This window comes from Leiobunum rupestre, chromosome 3 (genome assembly GCF_980474605.1).
Source record: "Leiobunum rupestre chromosome 3, qqLeiRupe1.1.hap1, whole genome shotgun sequence".
NCBI lineage: Eukaryota > Metazoa > Arthropoda > Arachnida > Opiliones > Sclerosomatidae > Leiobunum > Leiobunum rupestre.
Window position 1 is genome coordinate 68,747,661 of NC_143386.1, and position 16,058 is coordinate 68,763,718.

At 39.4% G+C, this 16,058-nt stretch overlaps 2 protein-coding genes across 2 annotated transcripts; both read right to left on the bottom strand.

Annotated features, from left to right (window-relative positions):
* Nucleotides 1-224: 224 nt before the first annotated feature.
* Nucleotides 225-4,997, bottom strand: LOC149954459 (F-box only protein 31-like). Its single transcript, XM_090169908.1, has 10 exons — nucleotides 4,958-4,997; nucleotides 4,715-4,890; nucleotides 4,472-4,534; nucleotides 4,175-4,251; nucleotides 3,596-3,760; nucleotides 3,051-3,131; nucleotides 2,680-2,789; nucleotides 2,083-2,242; nucleotides 1,035-1,267; nucleotides 225-393 (listed from the first exon to the last, which is right to left on the bottom strand). Exons 2-10 carry the CDS (start codon nucleotides 4,869-4,871, stop codon nucleotides 225-227), a joined length of 1,215 nt encoding a protein of 404 aa, XP_090026034.1. The 5' UTR covers nucleotides 4,872-4,890; nucleotides 4,958-4,997.
* Nucleotides 4,998-6,087: 1,090 nt separating this feature from the next.
* LOC149954460 (zinc finger MYM-type protein 6-like) lies at nucleotides 6,088-7,209 on the bottom strand. Its single transcript, XM_090169909.1, has one exon. The coding sequence runs from the start codon at nucleotides 7,207-7,209 to the stop codon at nucleotides 6,088-6,090; it is 1,122 nt and encodes a 373-aa protein (XP_090026035.1).
* Between the last annotated feature and the right edge of the window lie 8,849 nt (nucleotides 7,210-16,058).

The window sequence follows — 16,058 nt, forward strand, 5'->3', positions numbered from 1 at the left end:
AATGACGTCATGGATAGATCAATACAAAAATTGGAAATAATTTATAATAAAAGTTTTTTTCGTAAGTACATCTATTAAACGAATATAAAAAATATTTTTAACTATAACTAAACGCCCTTGCAGTACAAAAATAGTAAAGTGCTATTAGTATTAATTATAAATAATACTATAAGTGTTCCTACTATAACATGTACGTTTCAGCAACATGTAAATAACATTTAGATTTAGATGTATTTCGCGAATGACGAATCCGTCACCCTGTAGTACACGTTCATCCAGTTTAGTTCCAGGACAAGGAAGACGAATGTGTCGTGGTCCAATATCACCCAATGTCCATGCGAAAACCAAGGATTCGGATTGTCCTCTTCCACAAGCTGGAAAAGACCTTGGAACCTGTAAAAATAAAAGACAGTAATTAGAACCATAATTATGTTTTATCCTTTAGCTTTCCTAGTATTGTGACAGGCATTTTTTTCCGCAAGTTTTTACTGAGAACCAGTTCTACAATTACCGTAGTTTCTTCTTACCATAAGTATGGTGTTCTTACAGTGGCTTTCTATTAGGTCAGGAGATAAAATTTGGCCAATATCCATTGCTTGTTCTCAATCTCTCTAGCACCGGGCCTTCCTTCCCACTCGTTCTCCTGAGCTCTAGGCTAATTAGAGGGTTCTATTATCCCTCTAGCACGGGGCCTTTCCTCCCACCCGTTCTCCTGAGCTCTAGGCTAATGACAGGGTTTATCTTCTCCCTCGAGCACACAGCTCTACTCCCGCCCGTTCTCCTGATCTCTAGGCCAATGAGAGGGTTTATCTTCTCCCTTGAGCACACGGCTCTACTACCACATATTCTCCTGAGCTCTAGGCTAATGTGAGATTTTTCTCTTCTCCGTCGAGCACACGGCTCTACTACCACATATCCTCCTGTGCTCTAGGCTAATGAGAGGGTTTCACTTATTAATCTTTGGTACCAAAGTCTTGTTCTCTCGCTTATAGACTAATGCAATAGGATTTTTAGACTGATAATGAAACGGCTACCTTCCAATGCTGTTTTCTGGGAGGGGCTCTTCGAACTCGTGAGAGAGGTCGTCTGGAACTCGGAAGACCCCAGGAGGCGTGTTTGTGAAGTCCTCGTGAACGTAGGGAACATTTACAGCTTTAACCAGATTCAAAGATTCACAGCTCTCTTGATCTTCCCAAGTGATGTCATGCAGAGGGTGGTTGAGGTTTGCTAAAAAGGTCACATTTCCGGCAGGCACGTTTATATCGCCCTGGATCAAACCAGAAACGTATTAAGATTATTAAATACATACCAGCCTGCTTTTAAATCCCACTAGCTCAAGATAGTAGTATTTTTGATTCCCGGAAGATATTTTTCGCTTTCGTGGAGTTGCTTTCCCCTTACCGGCCGAAAGGAGTAGGTATTACGCGAGGAAAACCAGAGGATTTTTTTAATAATAATCAGAAGGTATCTTAGGCCTAAGTTATCTCGTGACTTTTAATGCCATTAATTTAAGAATGCCTGGTTATACGGCGTAGGAGGATGGTGGCAAGCCCTGCATGCCATGAAGCCAACAGCTCCCTTCACGTACTATTAACTGTTAACCGCAACAATTTTTTATGGAAAGAACTAGAGAGGAAACCAATTAACTCAAGCCAGAAGGAGTTAAAAGCTGCGATCGTACCCGGCTCCTCTGGCCGCGAGGCGAAAGTACTCCGCCAGCCCACCTTCCGAGAATCACGAGGCGCACAGGCTGTTGCCCACTTGTTCTTTGTTAACCTGTTTCGTATCGGACACAAACATTTTCTTTTCAATTTTCGAGGACATACGAATAGTCAGTTATGGAAAAGTTAAATTTAGAAATTGAAAATATAAAAATTGAATAGTAACACAGACACTACCTTTGACGAAGCTTTAAACTGTAACTAGATGTTCTTAAGTCAGTTAATTTAGGAAGAGAAGGCTTATGTCAGTCGAGAAGGTTAAAGCGACAGATAGTGTTAGTGTTTTACTTGGAGTACAGTTAAAATTTATCACTTCTCTAAACGGGCGCCTAGTACGTTTTAAGTTACCCAAATAACCAACCGTGATTTTCAAGGCTGTGGCTTTGGTTTCGTTTTCTGTGTACGTGAGCATTATGAGTTCCGGGCCGTAGACGCTGTAATTCACTTTGAAGAGCCCTGGTTGTATCGGATAAATTGGTTTCTTACGAGGCATTCTGATTCTGTAGAAAGTGCACGAATTCCTGGATGCCAATAACGAAATTATAACAGCAATCATAATCTACAAGCTTTCTAAAGTTTTAACAAAACATGGCCGATACCATGTCACCTCGATTTGTTCGCCATTGTAGGACACAATTTTGGGAAATCTATCGGGTTATGGTTTTAAAGGAACTGTTGTTTACACCGAAATGACGATATCTCATTGATTAGATTATTGCGCTTTATTTTAAAAAAATACTATCTTCACGTAGATTACCTGGCCGACATGTTAGAAAATACCAAATTAAATAAATGGTATTTTCTGCAATAATAAAAACAAGCCTACTAACAAACGTTCATGAAATCATGGTTTGTTCAAAATGGCGCGAAACAAAGTTTTTATGATGTAAAACCTCTTTTATTCCCTAGGGAAAATTTGTTGCTATTACTATCCTATATTTTCTTTGATTTTGCTTACCAATAGTTGGCGTTGAACCTGTTCCGAAGTTCAGCTGGGTTGTCAATTTCCGGGTCGTAACCCGGGGCCAAAGGTCCGTAGCCTTGCTCTTCCAGCCACTTTTGAAACTCCTATTCAAATCGAGGAATTTTGGAAGGGGTAAATCAGAACGGCCAAACGTTTATAAGCAGGTTCGTCGAGAGCGGGCCCGGGCCCAGGCCTCGGGAAAACAATTCTGGGCCTCAAGAGCTCCTATATATCTGTTAATAGCAACCAGTTTTCAGGGAAAAGTGAACTACTTTTCTACAAAACCCGGGCCCCAGGGTGTACGGGCCCCGTCTCATCGAGTATGCTTGCAAGTAGAAAATGGTCCTGTAGAATACAAACTTTACCTCCTCTTGGCTTGTTAGGTTTGGAAATGGGTTTTCAGATTTCAAAAGGGAAACTTCAAAAGCATTGATGTCGTTTCTTTTCTAAAAACAATAATACGGAACATAACCAGAGATAATATACCCATGCTTATCAGCTGGTCACTAGTGGAGGTGAAGTATATTTGAGATTTCTATAAAGTTTGGTCACCCTTTATTACGGTTTGCATTAAAATAACCGATTTGAATAATAATGAATTAACGGGGATTTAATTTCAAGGTAGTCACCAACATTACACGGACAGGTATTTTTTATTAACCTTAGTTTATATGCTTTTATAACTAGATAGTGTACGATGATCTGTTACTACTTTTTTGCTACAGCAGGGTACACGACGACGAAATAGAGTGAAACGTTGTTCAATCGCCCTTTTCGGGTATCCTAGTTTATTATAAATCTCTGCGAGCATTTCACAACTACCCACCGAATCCTAGTGATTTAGCCACAGAGGGCAGTTACGTAGGTTCTTCGCGCAATTAAAATAGTTCAAATGAGAGTTTCGATTTACCAGAAGTCGAATTTTGGCCTCCTTTCCAGCAGAGGTCAGAATCAAGACTCGTTCTCCGTCCGCATCGAACCCGACCGAGAAGAGCTTTCTTCTCTTCAGAGGATGTGCGCAGCCCAAGAAATACGGAGCGTACAGCTCCATGGCCACCAGCTGGCCCTGTTCGTACTAAGGTAAGGAAAAGTGACTCCAATTATGAGCGTGACTAGACCATGTTGCCTTGTTGGGTGTATGTCCACTGTTTAATGTTTGAACGCACCCTTTTTAAAGAGAGTATAACTGTTTATGAAAATTGAGGGATTGCAAGGTTGTTTCAAATCTCCATTGTAAACTCCGCCAAATCTACACTTTGGTATAATACATCGTGAGGAGTGTTTCCCCTAATTTAGTTGATTTTGAATTAATCACCTTCAACTAAGCTAGGAGGAGCGCCTGTTAGGAAAAGGTCGAATTTTGAATAAGGTGGTTTAGTAGGAATAGAGGCTCCTACTAACCTTTCACCCTAAACGTTGTTTCTAGCGGAAAAAAACGTGCAATTCGTTGTTCCGACGTCCACCTTTATACTCCCTTTTTAAGTCTTACCTGAATATCCAGAAGACCACCGAAATATTTCACCGAGGGCTGCCAAAGTCCAAAGATAAATCCATACGGATGCAATACTACAAAATTAAAAGTATTCTTTTGAGCGACTTGCCTACGTGAAGTTTTATCTTAAACCTTTTTAGTTGAAAATAACGATTTGAAAGTTACTATTGGTTCTTCGTCAATCAGCGCGCTTAAAATCTAAAAGCCTGTTTCAAGCGAATAACATTACCGATAAACTTATATTGGATATAGATCGTTCTAGAATATATATTTTATTTTTGTGGTAATACTTACTTTTCGTGTAGAGATTTCTGGCGCTAAAACGCTTTTCATTGCTGCCAAGTTCAATGTTGTAGTCTGAAATTAATGAAAAAAAGAGACATAATGCATCTACAACGCAACGACAGTTACCGAATGCGTGAAGATGGAAACTATTAAGCCTAGCCATAATATTAGTTCGACATAGAAATATATTTAATGAACAAATATTTGGTCATTTTTAATGAGTTTTAATCAGTCACGAGTGCAACGGCATACCCGTATAAATCAGTCTTCTCCAAATCCCTTCGAAATCCGTGGTATCTCTGAATTTCCGGGATACCAACGACAGACATCGAATGTCGTATGCCTCGAGAAAAGAACACACGTGCAATAAAATCTCTTGCGGAAGATCCTCTATATTAATTTTCTCCATAATTTTCACGGTAAAGTTCCTACAGAATCCGACATGCTTTACGTTAATATCATTTCAAAGCTCGTCATCATTACACATTCGATTACCACGAGCCGATAATTCCTCGACGACTCCGGACTCGTCTCATCCAATGGCAAAGCGTGTTTTAGAGTGAGGCGTAACTTAATGTTATATTTCACACTTAGTTTCAGCATGCTCAAGCCTACGTTTTTTGAAAGCAGCGTGTGGAATAGATATTGTAGGTGTTTTTGGCGGATGGAATAGATATTGTACGTTGGTGTTTTAAATAAAAGAACATTTAAATGGTATACCTCTTCAAATTTTTCAACTTGTTATATGGTCCATATATTAAAAAATGTAAATTTTGATCAAAGTCCTTGTTTCTCGAATGATATATATTTGATAGTATATTTATTTTTATTTTTATTATATTTATTATAATACTTTTTATCAATTGTTTTTTGATGAAAATGGAAATGGGGTCAGGTGCAATCGGTCTGCGCGTGCCAAGGGCGTATCCAGGATTACATTTGATGAGTTTTTTTAGGGAGGTAATTAAAATATGATAGCCATTTTTCCCAACCACCCTTAAATAGGCCCGTGGGTTTGCCTGCCTACTAGCATGCTTAGTAGGGGCCCACAACAAAGATATTTCGTGTAATGGCCTCCGATATTGGAGAGAACGCGGCCTATATCGGGGGCCCTGGGCACAACGGGAAAATGGGGCCCCTTTTTAGTAGGCAGTATAGTATAAATTCATCATATTATTTATTTTTAAGTTTATTGCAATCGAAATACTACAAAACGTTCAAAATCCATTTACAAACATCTTTTCCTAGTTTTGCGCTCCGCAAAACTCGCTAATAACTTCAGAAAATTCAATTTCTTGGAGCACATCTGATTCGATGCTCATAAGCGACAAATTATTCAATCTGGACTGTTGCATGCATGCGCGATGTTCATTTTTAATAAGCTTCAATTTAGAAAATGAGCGTTCTCCAGTGCAATTCGCTACCAAAGCCTACCATCAAAGATAAGAAGATTCGCAAAGCAATTTCAATGTTAGGGAATGTCGAATCCAAATTGTCGTTCTTAATCTTTGAATAAATGCTAGACATGGACATCTTTATCTTCTGTAACGTAATGTTTGAAATGCTGGCACTCCGATATTAGCTCAACTTCGACCAGATCCTTATAGTAGTTTGAGCAAAGATTTCTACATTTCCGCGAAATTTCTTCCGAATTCATTCCGAAGTTTCACAAAGAAGCCAAACCGGTTATTAATATCTTCGTATGCCTTTCCTCGTGTTGTTAATCCTTCTATTACTGAGTCAATTATAGGCAGGTATGTTACTACTTTAAACTTTTGGCTTCCACCAAGAACTGTGTCACTTGCACCTCCTTCAAAGCGAGTTAAACGACGACTTCTTCGCTTTACACGTGTATTGCTGTCACTGTAGTCCGCCTCGGAAGCTCTCGACTTTGCCAGCTCTTCATATTCCTCGAATTTTTCTCTTAGATCTTGAACATAAGACTTTAAAGACTTGATGAGATTTACCACAACAGACATGTTTATGTCTACTTTCTGTACAGTTTTGCTTGTTTCATTAAACCGGTGAAGAATGTCGTGCCAAAGCATAGAGATAAATACTGTCTCTAATTTGTCCAATTTTTTGCTAAGTGATTGAGCATTGTGTCTCGTATCTTTTGATTGATTGTCGTCATGGGCCAAATCATCAAGAGCAGCTTGAATTTTTTGATACCCTTCACACAGTGCCCTGGTTGCATCAGCGTGAGCTGACCATCGTGTGTCACTTAATCGCTTAACGACCTTCTGGTTTGGTCCTAAAGAAGAAACCAATATGTTCCAGCGATGAGTAGACAGTGCAAAGAATACGTACAAACGTTGTACAAAGTCAAAATGCGAGACGACTTGCCAGCAGCACTCAACAGCTTTAACACCAACAAGATTCAAAGAATGTCCTGCACAAGGAACGTAGACACCAAACTCGTTAACCTCTTTAAGCCGGGCTTGCAAACCAGAATATCGACCTGCCATATTTGAAGCGATATCGTATGACTGGCCACGACAGTCTAATAAGGAAATATCTTTCTGTTTCAAGAAATTTACCAAGACGTCTGCTAAATACTCAGCACCATGCCCTAGTATAGGTATAAATTCCAAAAACCGCTCCACAGGTGCACTATCCTTTACATATCGAACCGTAAAACTCAATTGATCTACATGGGATATATCTGGTGTAGAATCCACAGAGATTGAGTAATATTTTGCTTTGCGCAGTTCAGAAATTATTACGGGCAATACTTTATCCCCCATTAGATTAATAAATTCTTCAAAAATATTGGCTGACAGATACGAAGGTGTTCCTTTTCCTGCATTTCCATATTTCTTGATGTGCTTAGTAGCTCCAAGGTTCCCAATTAATTACCATTTTGAAGCGATCCAATATTTTGGTTGTCTCCTCTGAATGCTAGACCCCTTGAAGCCAAAAATTTCACCACAGCAACAATTATTTTTAAAATTTCCTGCCAATAAAGTTTTTCCTGGTGGATTTGTTTCACCAATCCAGAATCGATTCGACCAGATTCTTTTTGTAGGTTGCAGTATGTTAACATGCTTTTTCGATGCCCAGTACCATTTTCGTGCTCCGAAATTCGAGTAGATGAGTGCTTCCAGTCATGAAAACCATGTGGTTCTTGATTAGAAAATAATCGGCACACAAAACAAAAGACTCATCCTATTGATGGTGAGTTCAGTAGCCACTCACAGTTAACAAATTCTCCGTTACGAAGCTCCCGTTTAAATGCAGCTTTTGTTAAGCCCCTTTTAATCATTTTATCACCGGTTCCAAAAACACGGACAGAATTGGTGTAGTCACAGTCCTGATTTTGGCAAGTTGAAGGACCTTTACGCAGGGGCGGCTGAAGGGCCGGGCAACCCGGGCAACTGCCCGGGGCGCTGGTTTGAGAGGGGCGCCGAAATTAAGTTGCGCGCCTTTTTGGTTTACCAAGAATTAGATTTGTTTATAAACATTTTAATGAAAGCATAACATAATTCGAAAAATCTTTAGCTAATTAGAAATACAAATCGCTTTCCCAATGAAAATGTCCAACATCGTCGATGAACGATTTTTCTCTACTATTTACTTTACAATAGTAAATAATCCATAAAATTACAGTGGATAGCTCTGACGGATAAAGCATTTTCCTGGTATTTTCATTATAAACCAGGTTATATAATATGAAGAAGAAAACGTGATTGGGCGGTACTACAAGAATAGAAGGAAGCCCAAAGGAATACGGTACTTCAATGTACTTGCTTGCTATTCGTTGTCGTTTATCCAGCTTTATGATAAATAAACTAGCAGACCATCTTCAAGAATTTTATTTGTTTTTTAGGCTCTTATGAACGGGCATTCAATCTTATAAAATGCATTTAAACCGTTTTCGATGGCTAGTTCCAAAGCAGTCTATCGGTACGATTTAATCTGTCGTGTGTTAGTCTCTTCTATTTTACGAGCACGCGCAGAAAGCCATTTATTAGTTTTAGTTTAACAGTTTTAGTTAGATATTAATTAGAGTCACGTTTAAGATGTCCGAGAAAAAGAAGCATTATGGTTCTTTTTATAAAAAAAAAGTAAATTAAGAGAAGCCGTGAAGCAGAAAAGCTTAAAAAAAGTTCATAAGTGTAGGCCTTAAAAAACCCCGCAAAATAGTGTTTTAATTAAGTTGTTTAAGCAATTAATGTAAGGAATAAAATAATTAAGTTTACTAAGAACAACCCGTGAGTTTAAAATAAAAATATACATTATTATTATCTTTAACGGGTTCTTCGTGGACTTAATTCTTTTATTTCACATATATTAAAGTTCTAAAGTTCTAAAGTATTTTAATTCCGACAAAAGGCGATGCTCATCACGTCAGAGTAAAAGAGAAGGTCAGCTTAGAGCTGACCTAGATATTTCACGTGTGAAGTGTATGCGGTTTGGCAGTGACTTCAGGTGGTCCGGGAGAGAGTTCCAGTCCTAGATGGAGGAGGAAACAAATGCATGCTTCCGAAGCTTAGTTTTCAGATACGGGATAACATAGGATTGGCCGGTTTTCAAACTGCGGGGGCACGCATCCACGATGATATTCGCTTTATGGATGATGGAGTTTATCGCCACAAGACGTTTGATGCGGCGACGCGACGCGACGCGAGAGTGCGCCAGTTAACATTCTAAAGTACTTGTGAGATACTGATGTCCCACGAGTACCCGACCGATGTGGCAAAACGGACGGCCTTTCGTTGTACCATTTCGAGTTTGTGGGTTTCCGCCACGGTGTGTGGGGACCACATGGCCGAGCAGTACTCCAAAATCGGAGTGACGTAGGTTTTTATGGCCGATGCTTTCGTGGGAAAGGAAGCCGAGAGCTCGGTGGGCCCTAGAGACAGTCATAGAAACGTGGATATCCTAGTTAAAGTAACACCGAGAACGTGATCGATGGCCGTGCCTTCAACTTGGTACCCGAAGGAGGTGGGTTTAAACCCTGGTCGGTGAAGGCTTAGCACTTTGCATTTTCTGTAGTTTAGTTTCAGCTTCCAGTGGCAGCTCCAGAGCATGATTTGGTCGAGGTCCAGCTGCAGGGTGTCGTGATCGCCAGGGCGACGTCGTTGGCGTAAATGGACAAACGAGAGAATACACCAGAGCCTACGTCATTGACATAAATTCTGAAGAGAAGAGGGCCAAGTACAGAGCCCTGTGGTACGCCTGAAGTGACGGGATACCAATCGGACTCGGCACCAGGAAGGACTACACGTAACTCACGCCCCTCCAGGTAGGAGGCTAGCCACCGTAGAGTGGGGCCGCGTACGCCGTAGCTAAGTAGTTTCGGAAGAAGAAGCTGATGAGGCACCGTGTCAAATGCCTTTCTTAAGTCTAGGAAGACCACATCCACTTGGAGGGCGGTCTCCAGACCGGTGGACCAAGCGTTCACTCTGGAGAGGAGCTGGGTTTCGGTATTGTAACCGCGGCGGAAGCCGTGCTGGGCTGGAGTAATGGCATTATGGAGCTCCAAGTGGTTGGTGATGGAGGAGGTGACAACTTGCTCAGCAACCTTTAGGAGTTGGGCTAACAGGGAGATTTGTCTGTATTCATCAGGATCATCTGGGGGCTCTCTCTTTGGAATCGGTTTCACGTTGGCGCGCTTCCAGTCCTGGGGGAGTGTGGCTGTGGAGAGCGAGCAAGCAATCATGTCCACCACCGGATAGGCCAGCGGTCCCGCGCAACGTTTCAGGATTGCCGGGTGAAGTCCATCGGGCGCTTTATGGGGATTTAGGATTCCAGTGCTTGAGATTGTGATATCTTCCATAGGGGGCAGACCGGGGGGAGGAGGGGGACACCGAATCTGGATGAGATGTTGCGTGAGGGGTCTGACCGAGGGGCAGCTCACTAAAATGATTATTAGGACACCCTCGTATGATTAAATCATGATTAGATTAGATTAATATTAAATCTGTAGCTTTGGCTGTACAAAGATTAAAAATGATTAAATCATGATTAAATTTTTAATTATGATTATTAGGACATCCTGTAACAAAGTGTTCCGCCCCTCGGGTCTGACGTAAGACCACCTAAGAGAGGGTAGCCTGAAAAGTGTCCCACTTGTCACACATATCCTGGTTTGCCGATCGCTAGGCAGGTGCGGGGGGGGGGGGGGCAGTCTAGGTGGTGAGGGGAGAGCCAGCAGAGTGATTTGAAGGAAGTCGTGGTCCCTGAGACCTGGGTGGTGTATCACGTCGCCAACAACTCCTGCGGGAGACGAGAGCGCTAAGTCGAGAATGCTTTCACAGGAAGACGTAGTTCTCTTAGCACTAAGAACGTGCTGCGTGTAGTTGCACAAGAGCACAGTTCACAAGAATTTCAAATCAAGAGTTAAAGGGGTTTGTAACAGATCCCAGTCTATGGATTTATAGTTGAAATTGCCAACTACTAGGATATCAGAGACACCCTGGGACAGCTTTTCAAGTAAGGCGTTGACCCGGGCGGAATACGATTTATTGGACGAGGGGGGACGATAGACGCAAGCGACCCTCAGACATTTGGAGCCCATAGTAAGTCGCACCACAACCGCCTCAACGGTATCCTCGGAGCGCACTGGATAAGATTTTATGCTATTGGCGACCACGATCAGGACACCACCACCGTGTCGATTTCGGTCGTGACGGTATACGGCAAAGTCCAAGCCAAATATTTCCGAGGAATTTATCGAGGAGTTCAGTTTTGTCTCAGGTAACGCGACAATAGCAGGGCGGAGAGTTGAGAGGTAACCTCGGAAGGCTGGGATCTCATTGCAGAGCGATTCCATGGCGTAGAGGAGAGTCAGTGGAGACCGTCGGGACGGTCAGGCCGACACGGTCGCTGAATTGGAAGTGTTTTTTGGCGCTGATACTATTCAGTATGGACCTTATAATTAATGTACTTAAGGTATACTAGTCTTGCCACCTTACCTAGTGTTTTAAACTCCATGTACAATGACCATGTACCATAAAGAAGGTATTAAATATGTTTACACAAAGTATTTAGAAAGTGATTAAAGGGTTTATTTATTGTTATGAAAACTGTAAATTTATAACACGGACATGGTAATGTTTTTTTACGGGGAGAAGGGGGGTTGTTTAATTAAGTTTCAATATAACAGGGGCGCCAAAAATCCCCCTTGCCCGGGGAAAAAAATTACTTGAGCCGGCCCTGCCTTTACGAATCCAGTGAGAACGCAACTCATTGACAATGGGTCCCCAAAGAGCTGGATCCGTTGAAAAGCACGATGTTACGGTTAAAGACGTTGGTGGAATGGTATTTTCAGCTGGTATATTTAAAATATTTTCTTCACTGTCAGTCAGAACACCAGCTGCAACCAATTCAGCCGTGTTTATTTGAATTATTTCTTCTACATTTTGCATCTGGGAAGGTGGAGAAGAACAGCAAGAACTCTCCACAGACTTTTTGGAACGGATTCTGCAGACAGTGCAGTGAAAAAAGAAGACACTTACGGTAACTTCGCGAGCTCTTTCTTATCTTTAGACGCTTTCTTTCTATTCTCAAAACCACTTGCGAAGGCACGTTTAATTTTATAATTTTTATTAATAGAAATAAATATATTACTTAAGAAACGTATTAATTTTAAATGAAAAATTATAAACTTTTCTATCACAAGAGGCTGACTATAAGGTAGCGTGGTCCGCGGGGAAGGCTACTAGGCTATTTTACTATGTAATTTAGAGGTTTTTGGATTTTGTGGTAAAACTGGGTACGCGAAGTAAATTCAAAATATGCAATAAGACAATACTAAGGTAGAAATGGTGAAAAACTAAACTTTATTAATTAGAAAATCTTTTGGGGGCCTCTGCGAGGCCCCCTTTGGGTGTGAGGCCCTGGGCACGTGATCCTCATGCCCATGCCTTAAGACGGCTCTGTATGGCCCCTTGAAACCTAGCACCATAATTTGGAGGCCAGTTCAGCGATATCTCTATGTAATAGTCTCCGTATCTGGTCGCAGGTTCCTGTTCTTTATCGCAAAACCCATTATTAAAAAATAGCAATATAATATTAAATTTTGGTTACTTTTATTATAAAGGACATCGCACTTCTTCTATGGGATTTGGCTTTCGACAGATTTTTTTCAAAATGAAATATGTTGCTAAGCTTGATCAAAGGAGCATAATTGTCCATAGCCATTTTTTCCTAGCTCCTATAGTTTGGCCAGTAGCAGCGTTCAAAAGTGGACGCAACCTAGTGTAGTCTATTTGTTAAAAGAAGTCTCGTCCCATCGCTTAGCGCTCTATGTTTGCGCGTCGCTAGTCCGGGCTCACTATCAATAGAGTTTTCTCGCCAAGATTTTTACACCTCTACTTCATTATTTCTCTTCTCGCAACTTATTATTCGATGAATTTTCGTACGGGGAATTATTTAATATTCAATATTTTATGAGCAATAATAAAATAAAAGAAATACTAAAGAAATCAGAATATATATGATTAACCGTTTCGTTGAATCCCACATTCAACACTCGCTCATAGGTAAGAAACAGTCACTCAACAACAGATCAAACACTTATTTATCGATACAGCACATACTCGGTTAAAGTCACGGTCACACGACAGTTAAGACTCAATACTTAACTATTTATCTACTGAGTTCGTTCACGTGCGATCAGAAAGTCGTACGAACAGAACGAAACCAAATACGACGCTCGGTTTTGGCACGGCCAACTTTGATCACGCGCTGTTCGCGCTACTACGGCCAACACATTCGTCGAAATTCCGCGAGCAAGGATTTTCCCCCTATAAACTGTACTACAATGTGTAGGAGTTCAGCGCCACGCTCGGTGGTTATATTGTCTTCAATGTAAAAACTATACTAAAAATAAAAATCCACTAGGGGCGCTCACGTCATACACATCTTTTGCTCATAGGTTAACACAGAAACGTCAACGAATGAGATGGCCACTGTAGCGCGAGAGATGCGCGAGAAATCAAAGTTGGCCGTGGATTTGGGAAGCACCCGGAATTTCGGCAAGAAACCTCTATTGATAGTGAACACGGACTAGCGACGCGCAAACATAGAGCGCTAAGCGATTGGCCGAGACTTATTTTAACAAATAGACTACACTAAGTTGCGTCCACTTTTGAACGCTGCTACTGGCCAAACTAAAGGAGCTAGGAAAAATGGCTATGCACAATTTTGCTCCTATGATCAAGCCCAACAACATGTTTCAATTTGAAAAAAATCGGTCGAAGCCAAATCCCATAGAAGAAGTGCGATGTCCTTTAAATAAGTAATTTGGTTAACTCGGACAGAAAGTGCATTTTCTTAAACTACCAACTAAGTTACTTCAACCTTACTCTAAACTTAGAATGTTAATTTCGATGGATGGTTTAGCTAAGTGAAACGTATTGCGATTTAATAATAATACATTAATATAGTAAATTTTTATCTATAAAAAAGTTTTAATTTTATGATTTAGTAAACTCTGACTTGTCATTCCAATCAAATCATCAAACTAACATACACCCTTTCAAATACTAATAATTGCCGTTTTTTTAACCCATCTCGCAGCTTTAGGTTTGCGAACTTCTAGTTGCCATTAGTTTTAATTTTATTTAACGCTTCTAGTAACTTCCAAAACACACCAAGGCTAAATATAAGCCAACAAGAGACCCAACAGCGGATTGTGTACAGGTAGCATTTGCAGCGCCACAATACGCGTCATAATTTGGAAAATTACATCAGGTTCTCTTTTGATAGCCTTGAACCTCAATCATAACGAAAAACCCGGCTGTTATTCGACCACTTTTCAAATTAATCGAAATACCAAATATTTCAATCCCCCTTTTTGAATATTCGACTATTTGATCAGGAAAATCGATTATTCGCAAATATTTTCAGGCTTTATTCGATTTGATATTCGACAGAATTATTAGGTGTAAGAAATAAATTACTTTAAAATAAATAAATTACTGTAAAATAAATTACTTTAAAATAAATAAATTACTGTAAAATAAATTACTTTAAAATAAATAAATTACTAAAAAAATAAATAAATTACTGTAAAATAAATTACTTTAAAATAAATAAATTACTAAAAAAATAAATTACTAAAAAAATAAATTACTTTAAAATAAATTACTATTTAATAATTAGAATAAATATACTATAACATAATTAAAATAAATATACTAAAAAATAATTAGAATAAATATACTATAACATAATTAAAATAAATATACTATAAAATAATGAAAATTAATATACTATAAAAAAATTAAAATTAATATACTATTAAAATTATATCTTTTTTGTACTTTTATCAAAATTAAAATTTTTATATATGAACCAATAACATCGCGATAAAGCGAAGAGGTACAGCATCTTAATTTTTTTTAATTCAAACAACAATGTTTCTCCGCCAAAAAACGTATAATATCTATTCCACCCGTAGTTTTCCACACGTACAAAGCTTAGCCACCCAATATCAGTATGACTTGTATACATAGAAGTAAGGAGAGCGTAGGCTTGAATATGCTGAAACATAGGGTGAAAAGAACATAAAGTCACGCCTCCCGCTAAAACGCGCTTTGCCATTGGACGAGACAAGTCCGGTGTCGTCGAGGAATTATCGGCTCGTAAGTCAACGAACTTCGGGTTCGTTCCAGACACATTTTCAAAAGTCTCGTTAATTAACGAAATTCGTAATTTATCCAGACCCAGACTAGAGTTAGGAAAAGCATTTCAGAGAGATTTTAACTTCGTAAATTCGCTCTCTCATATTTTTGGCCTTTTTTAAATAAGCTCTGCCCCCGTTGGCGTCAAAAGAAAAGCCGGAAAATATATACGGGAAGCGGTTCATTTCAATCGCTCAGTTAAGCCTTGGCGTTGTCTGTTATTTTTTCTTGTGAACAGCGGCAATTTTCCACTTTCGACCTCGTAATCTCGGCTATTTATCAGTTATTTTATTTTATATATGTTAAAATTCATTGATTTATTTCAAATTTTTGTTGTTATTTATTCATAAACGCGAAATTGTTTTAGAAATGGGGGAAACGAAGAAGGAGAGCAAAGGGCAATTTGTTTATTGTTTTTTATATATACATTTTGTGGTTGAGGGCCAAGTCGATAGCGACTTATAGCCCTCGCATTGTTATTGTACAAAATTTAAACCGTTTACCTAATTAAATAATGATAATAATAATAATAAAAAGTGTTAAAAAAAGGAGCAATATTAATAATAATTTAACATGAGTCCTTTAAAAACATTTAGAGGAGTTTTAGCTTAATACAATTTTTAATAATTTTTTTCGTGGAATTGATTGTTTGGCTTTCTTTAAGATGTTCGTATAAAATATTAAATTTTTTTACACCATTGTAAAATATTGAGTTCATTAGAGGAATTATTGGGGAGTATCGATTTAACAGGGTTTTAGGGGCTCTAGACTCAATCTTTTAACTTGTCGGGGATTAGCGTATATTCTTAAACGTAGTTTTTTCGTCTCAGGGAATAGTAAGGGGAGTTTTTCAATATTTAGAATCTTAAATTATGTCTATTTTCTGGGATTTTTCTGGGGCTTGTCAACCATACCACGCATGACATACCAAGTATAGTAGGGGTTAATTAAGTGTATTAACG

Coding starts and splice junctions, on each gene's coding strand:
- LOC149954459 (XM_090169908.1), bottom strand. CDS start 4,871: ATGGAGAAAATTAATATAGAGGATCTTCCGCAAGAGATTTTATTGCAC. Junction 4,252..4,471: donor CAGAAATCTCTACACGAAAA/GTAAGTATTACC, acceptor TTAATTTTGTAG/TATTGCATCCGTATGGATTT. Junction 2,790..3,050: donor ACCTAACAAGCCAAGAGGAG/GTAAAGTTTGTA, acceptor CGATTTGAATAG/GAGTTTCAAAAGTGGCTGGA.
- LOC149954460 (XM_090169909.1), bottom strand. CDS start 7,209: ATGGGGGATAAAGTATTGCCCGTAATAATTTCTGAACTGCGCAAAGCA.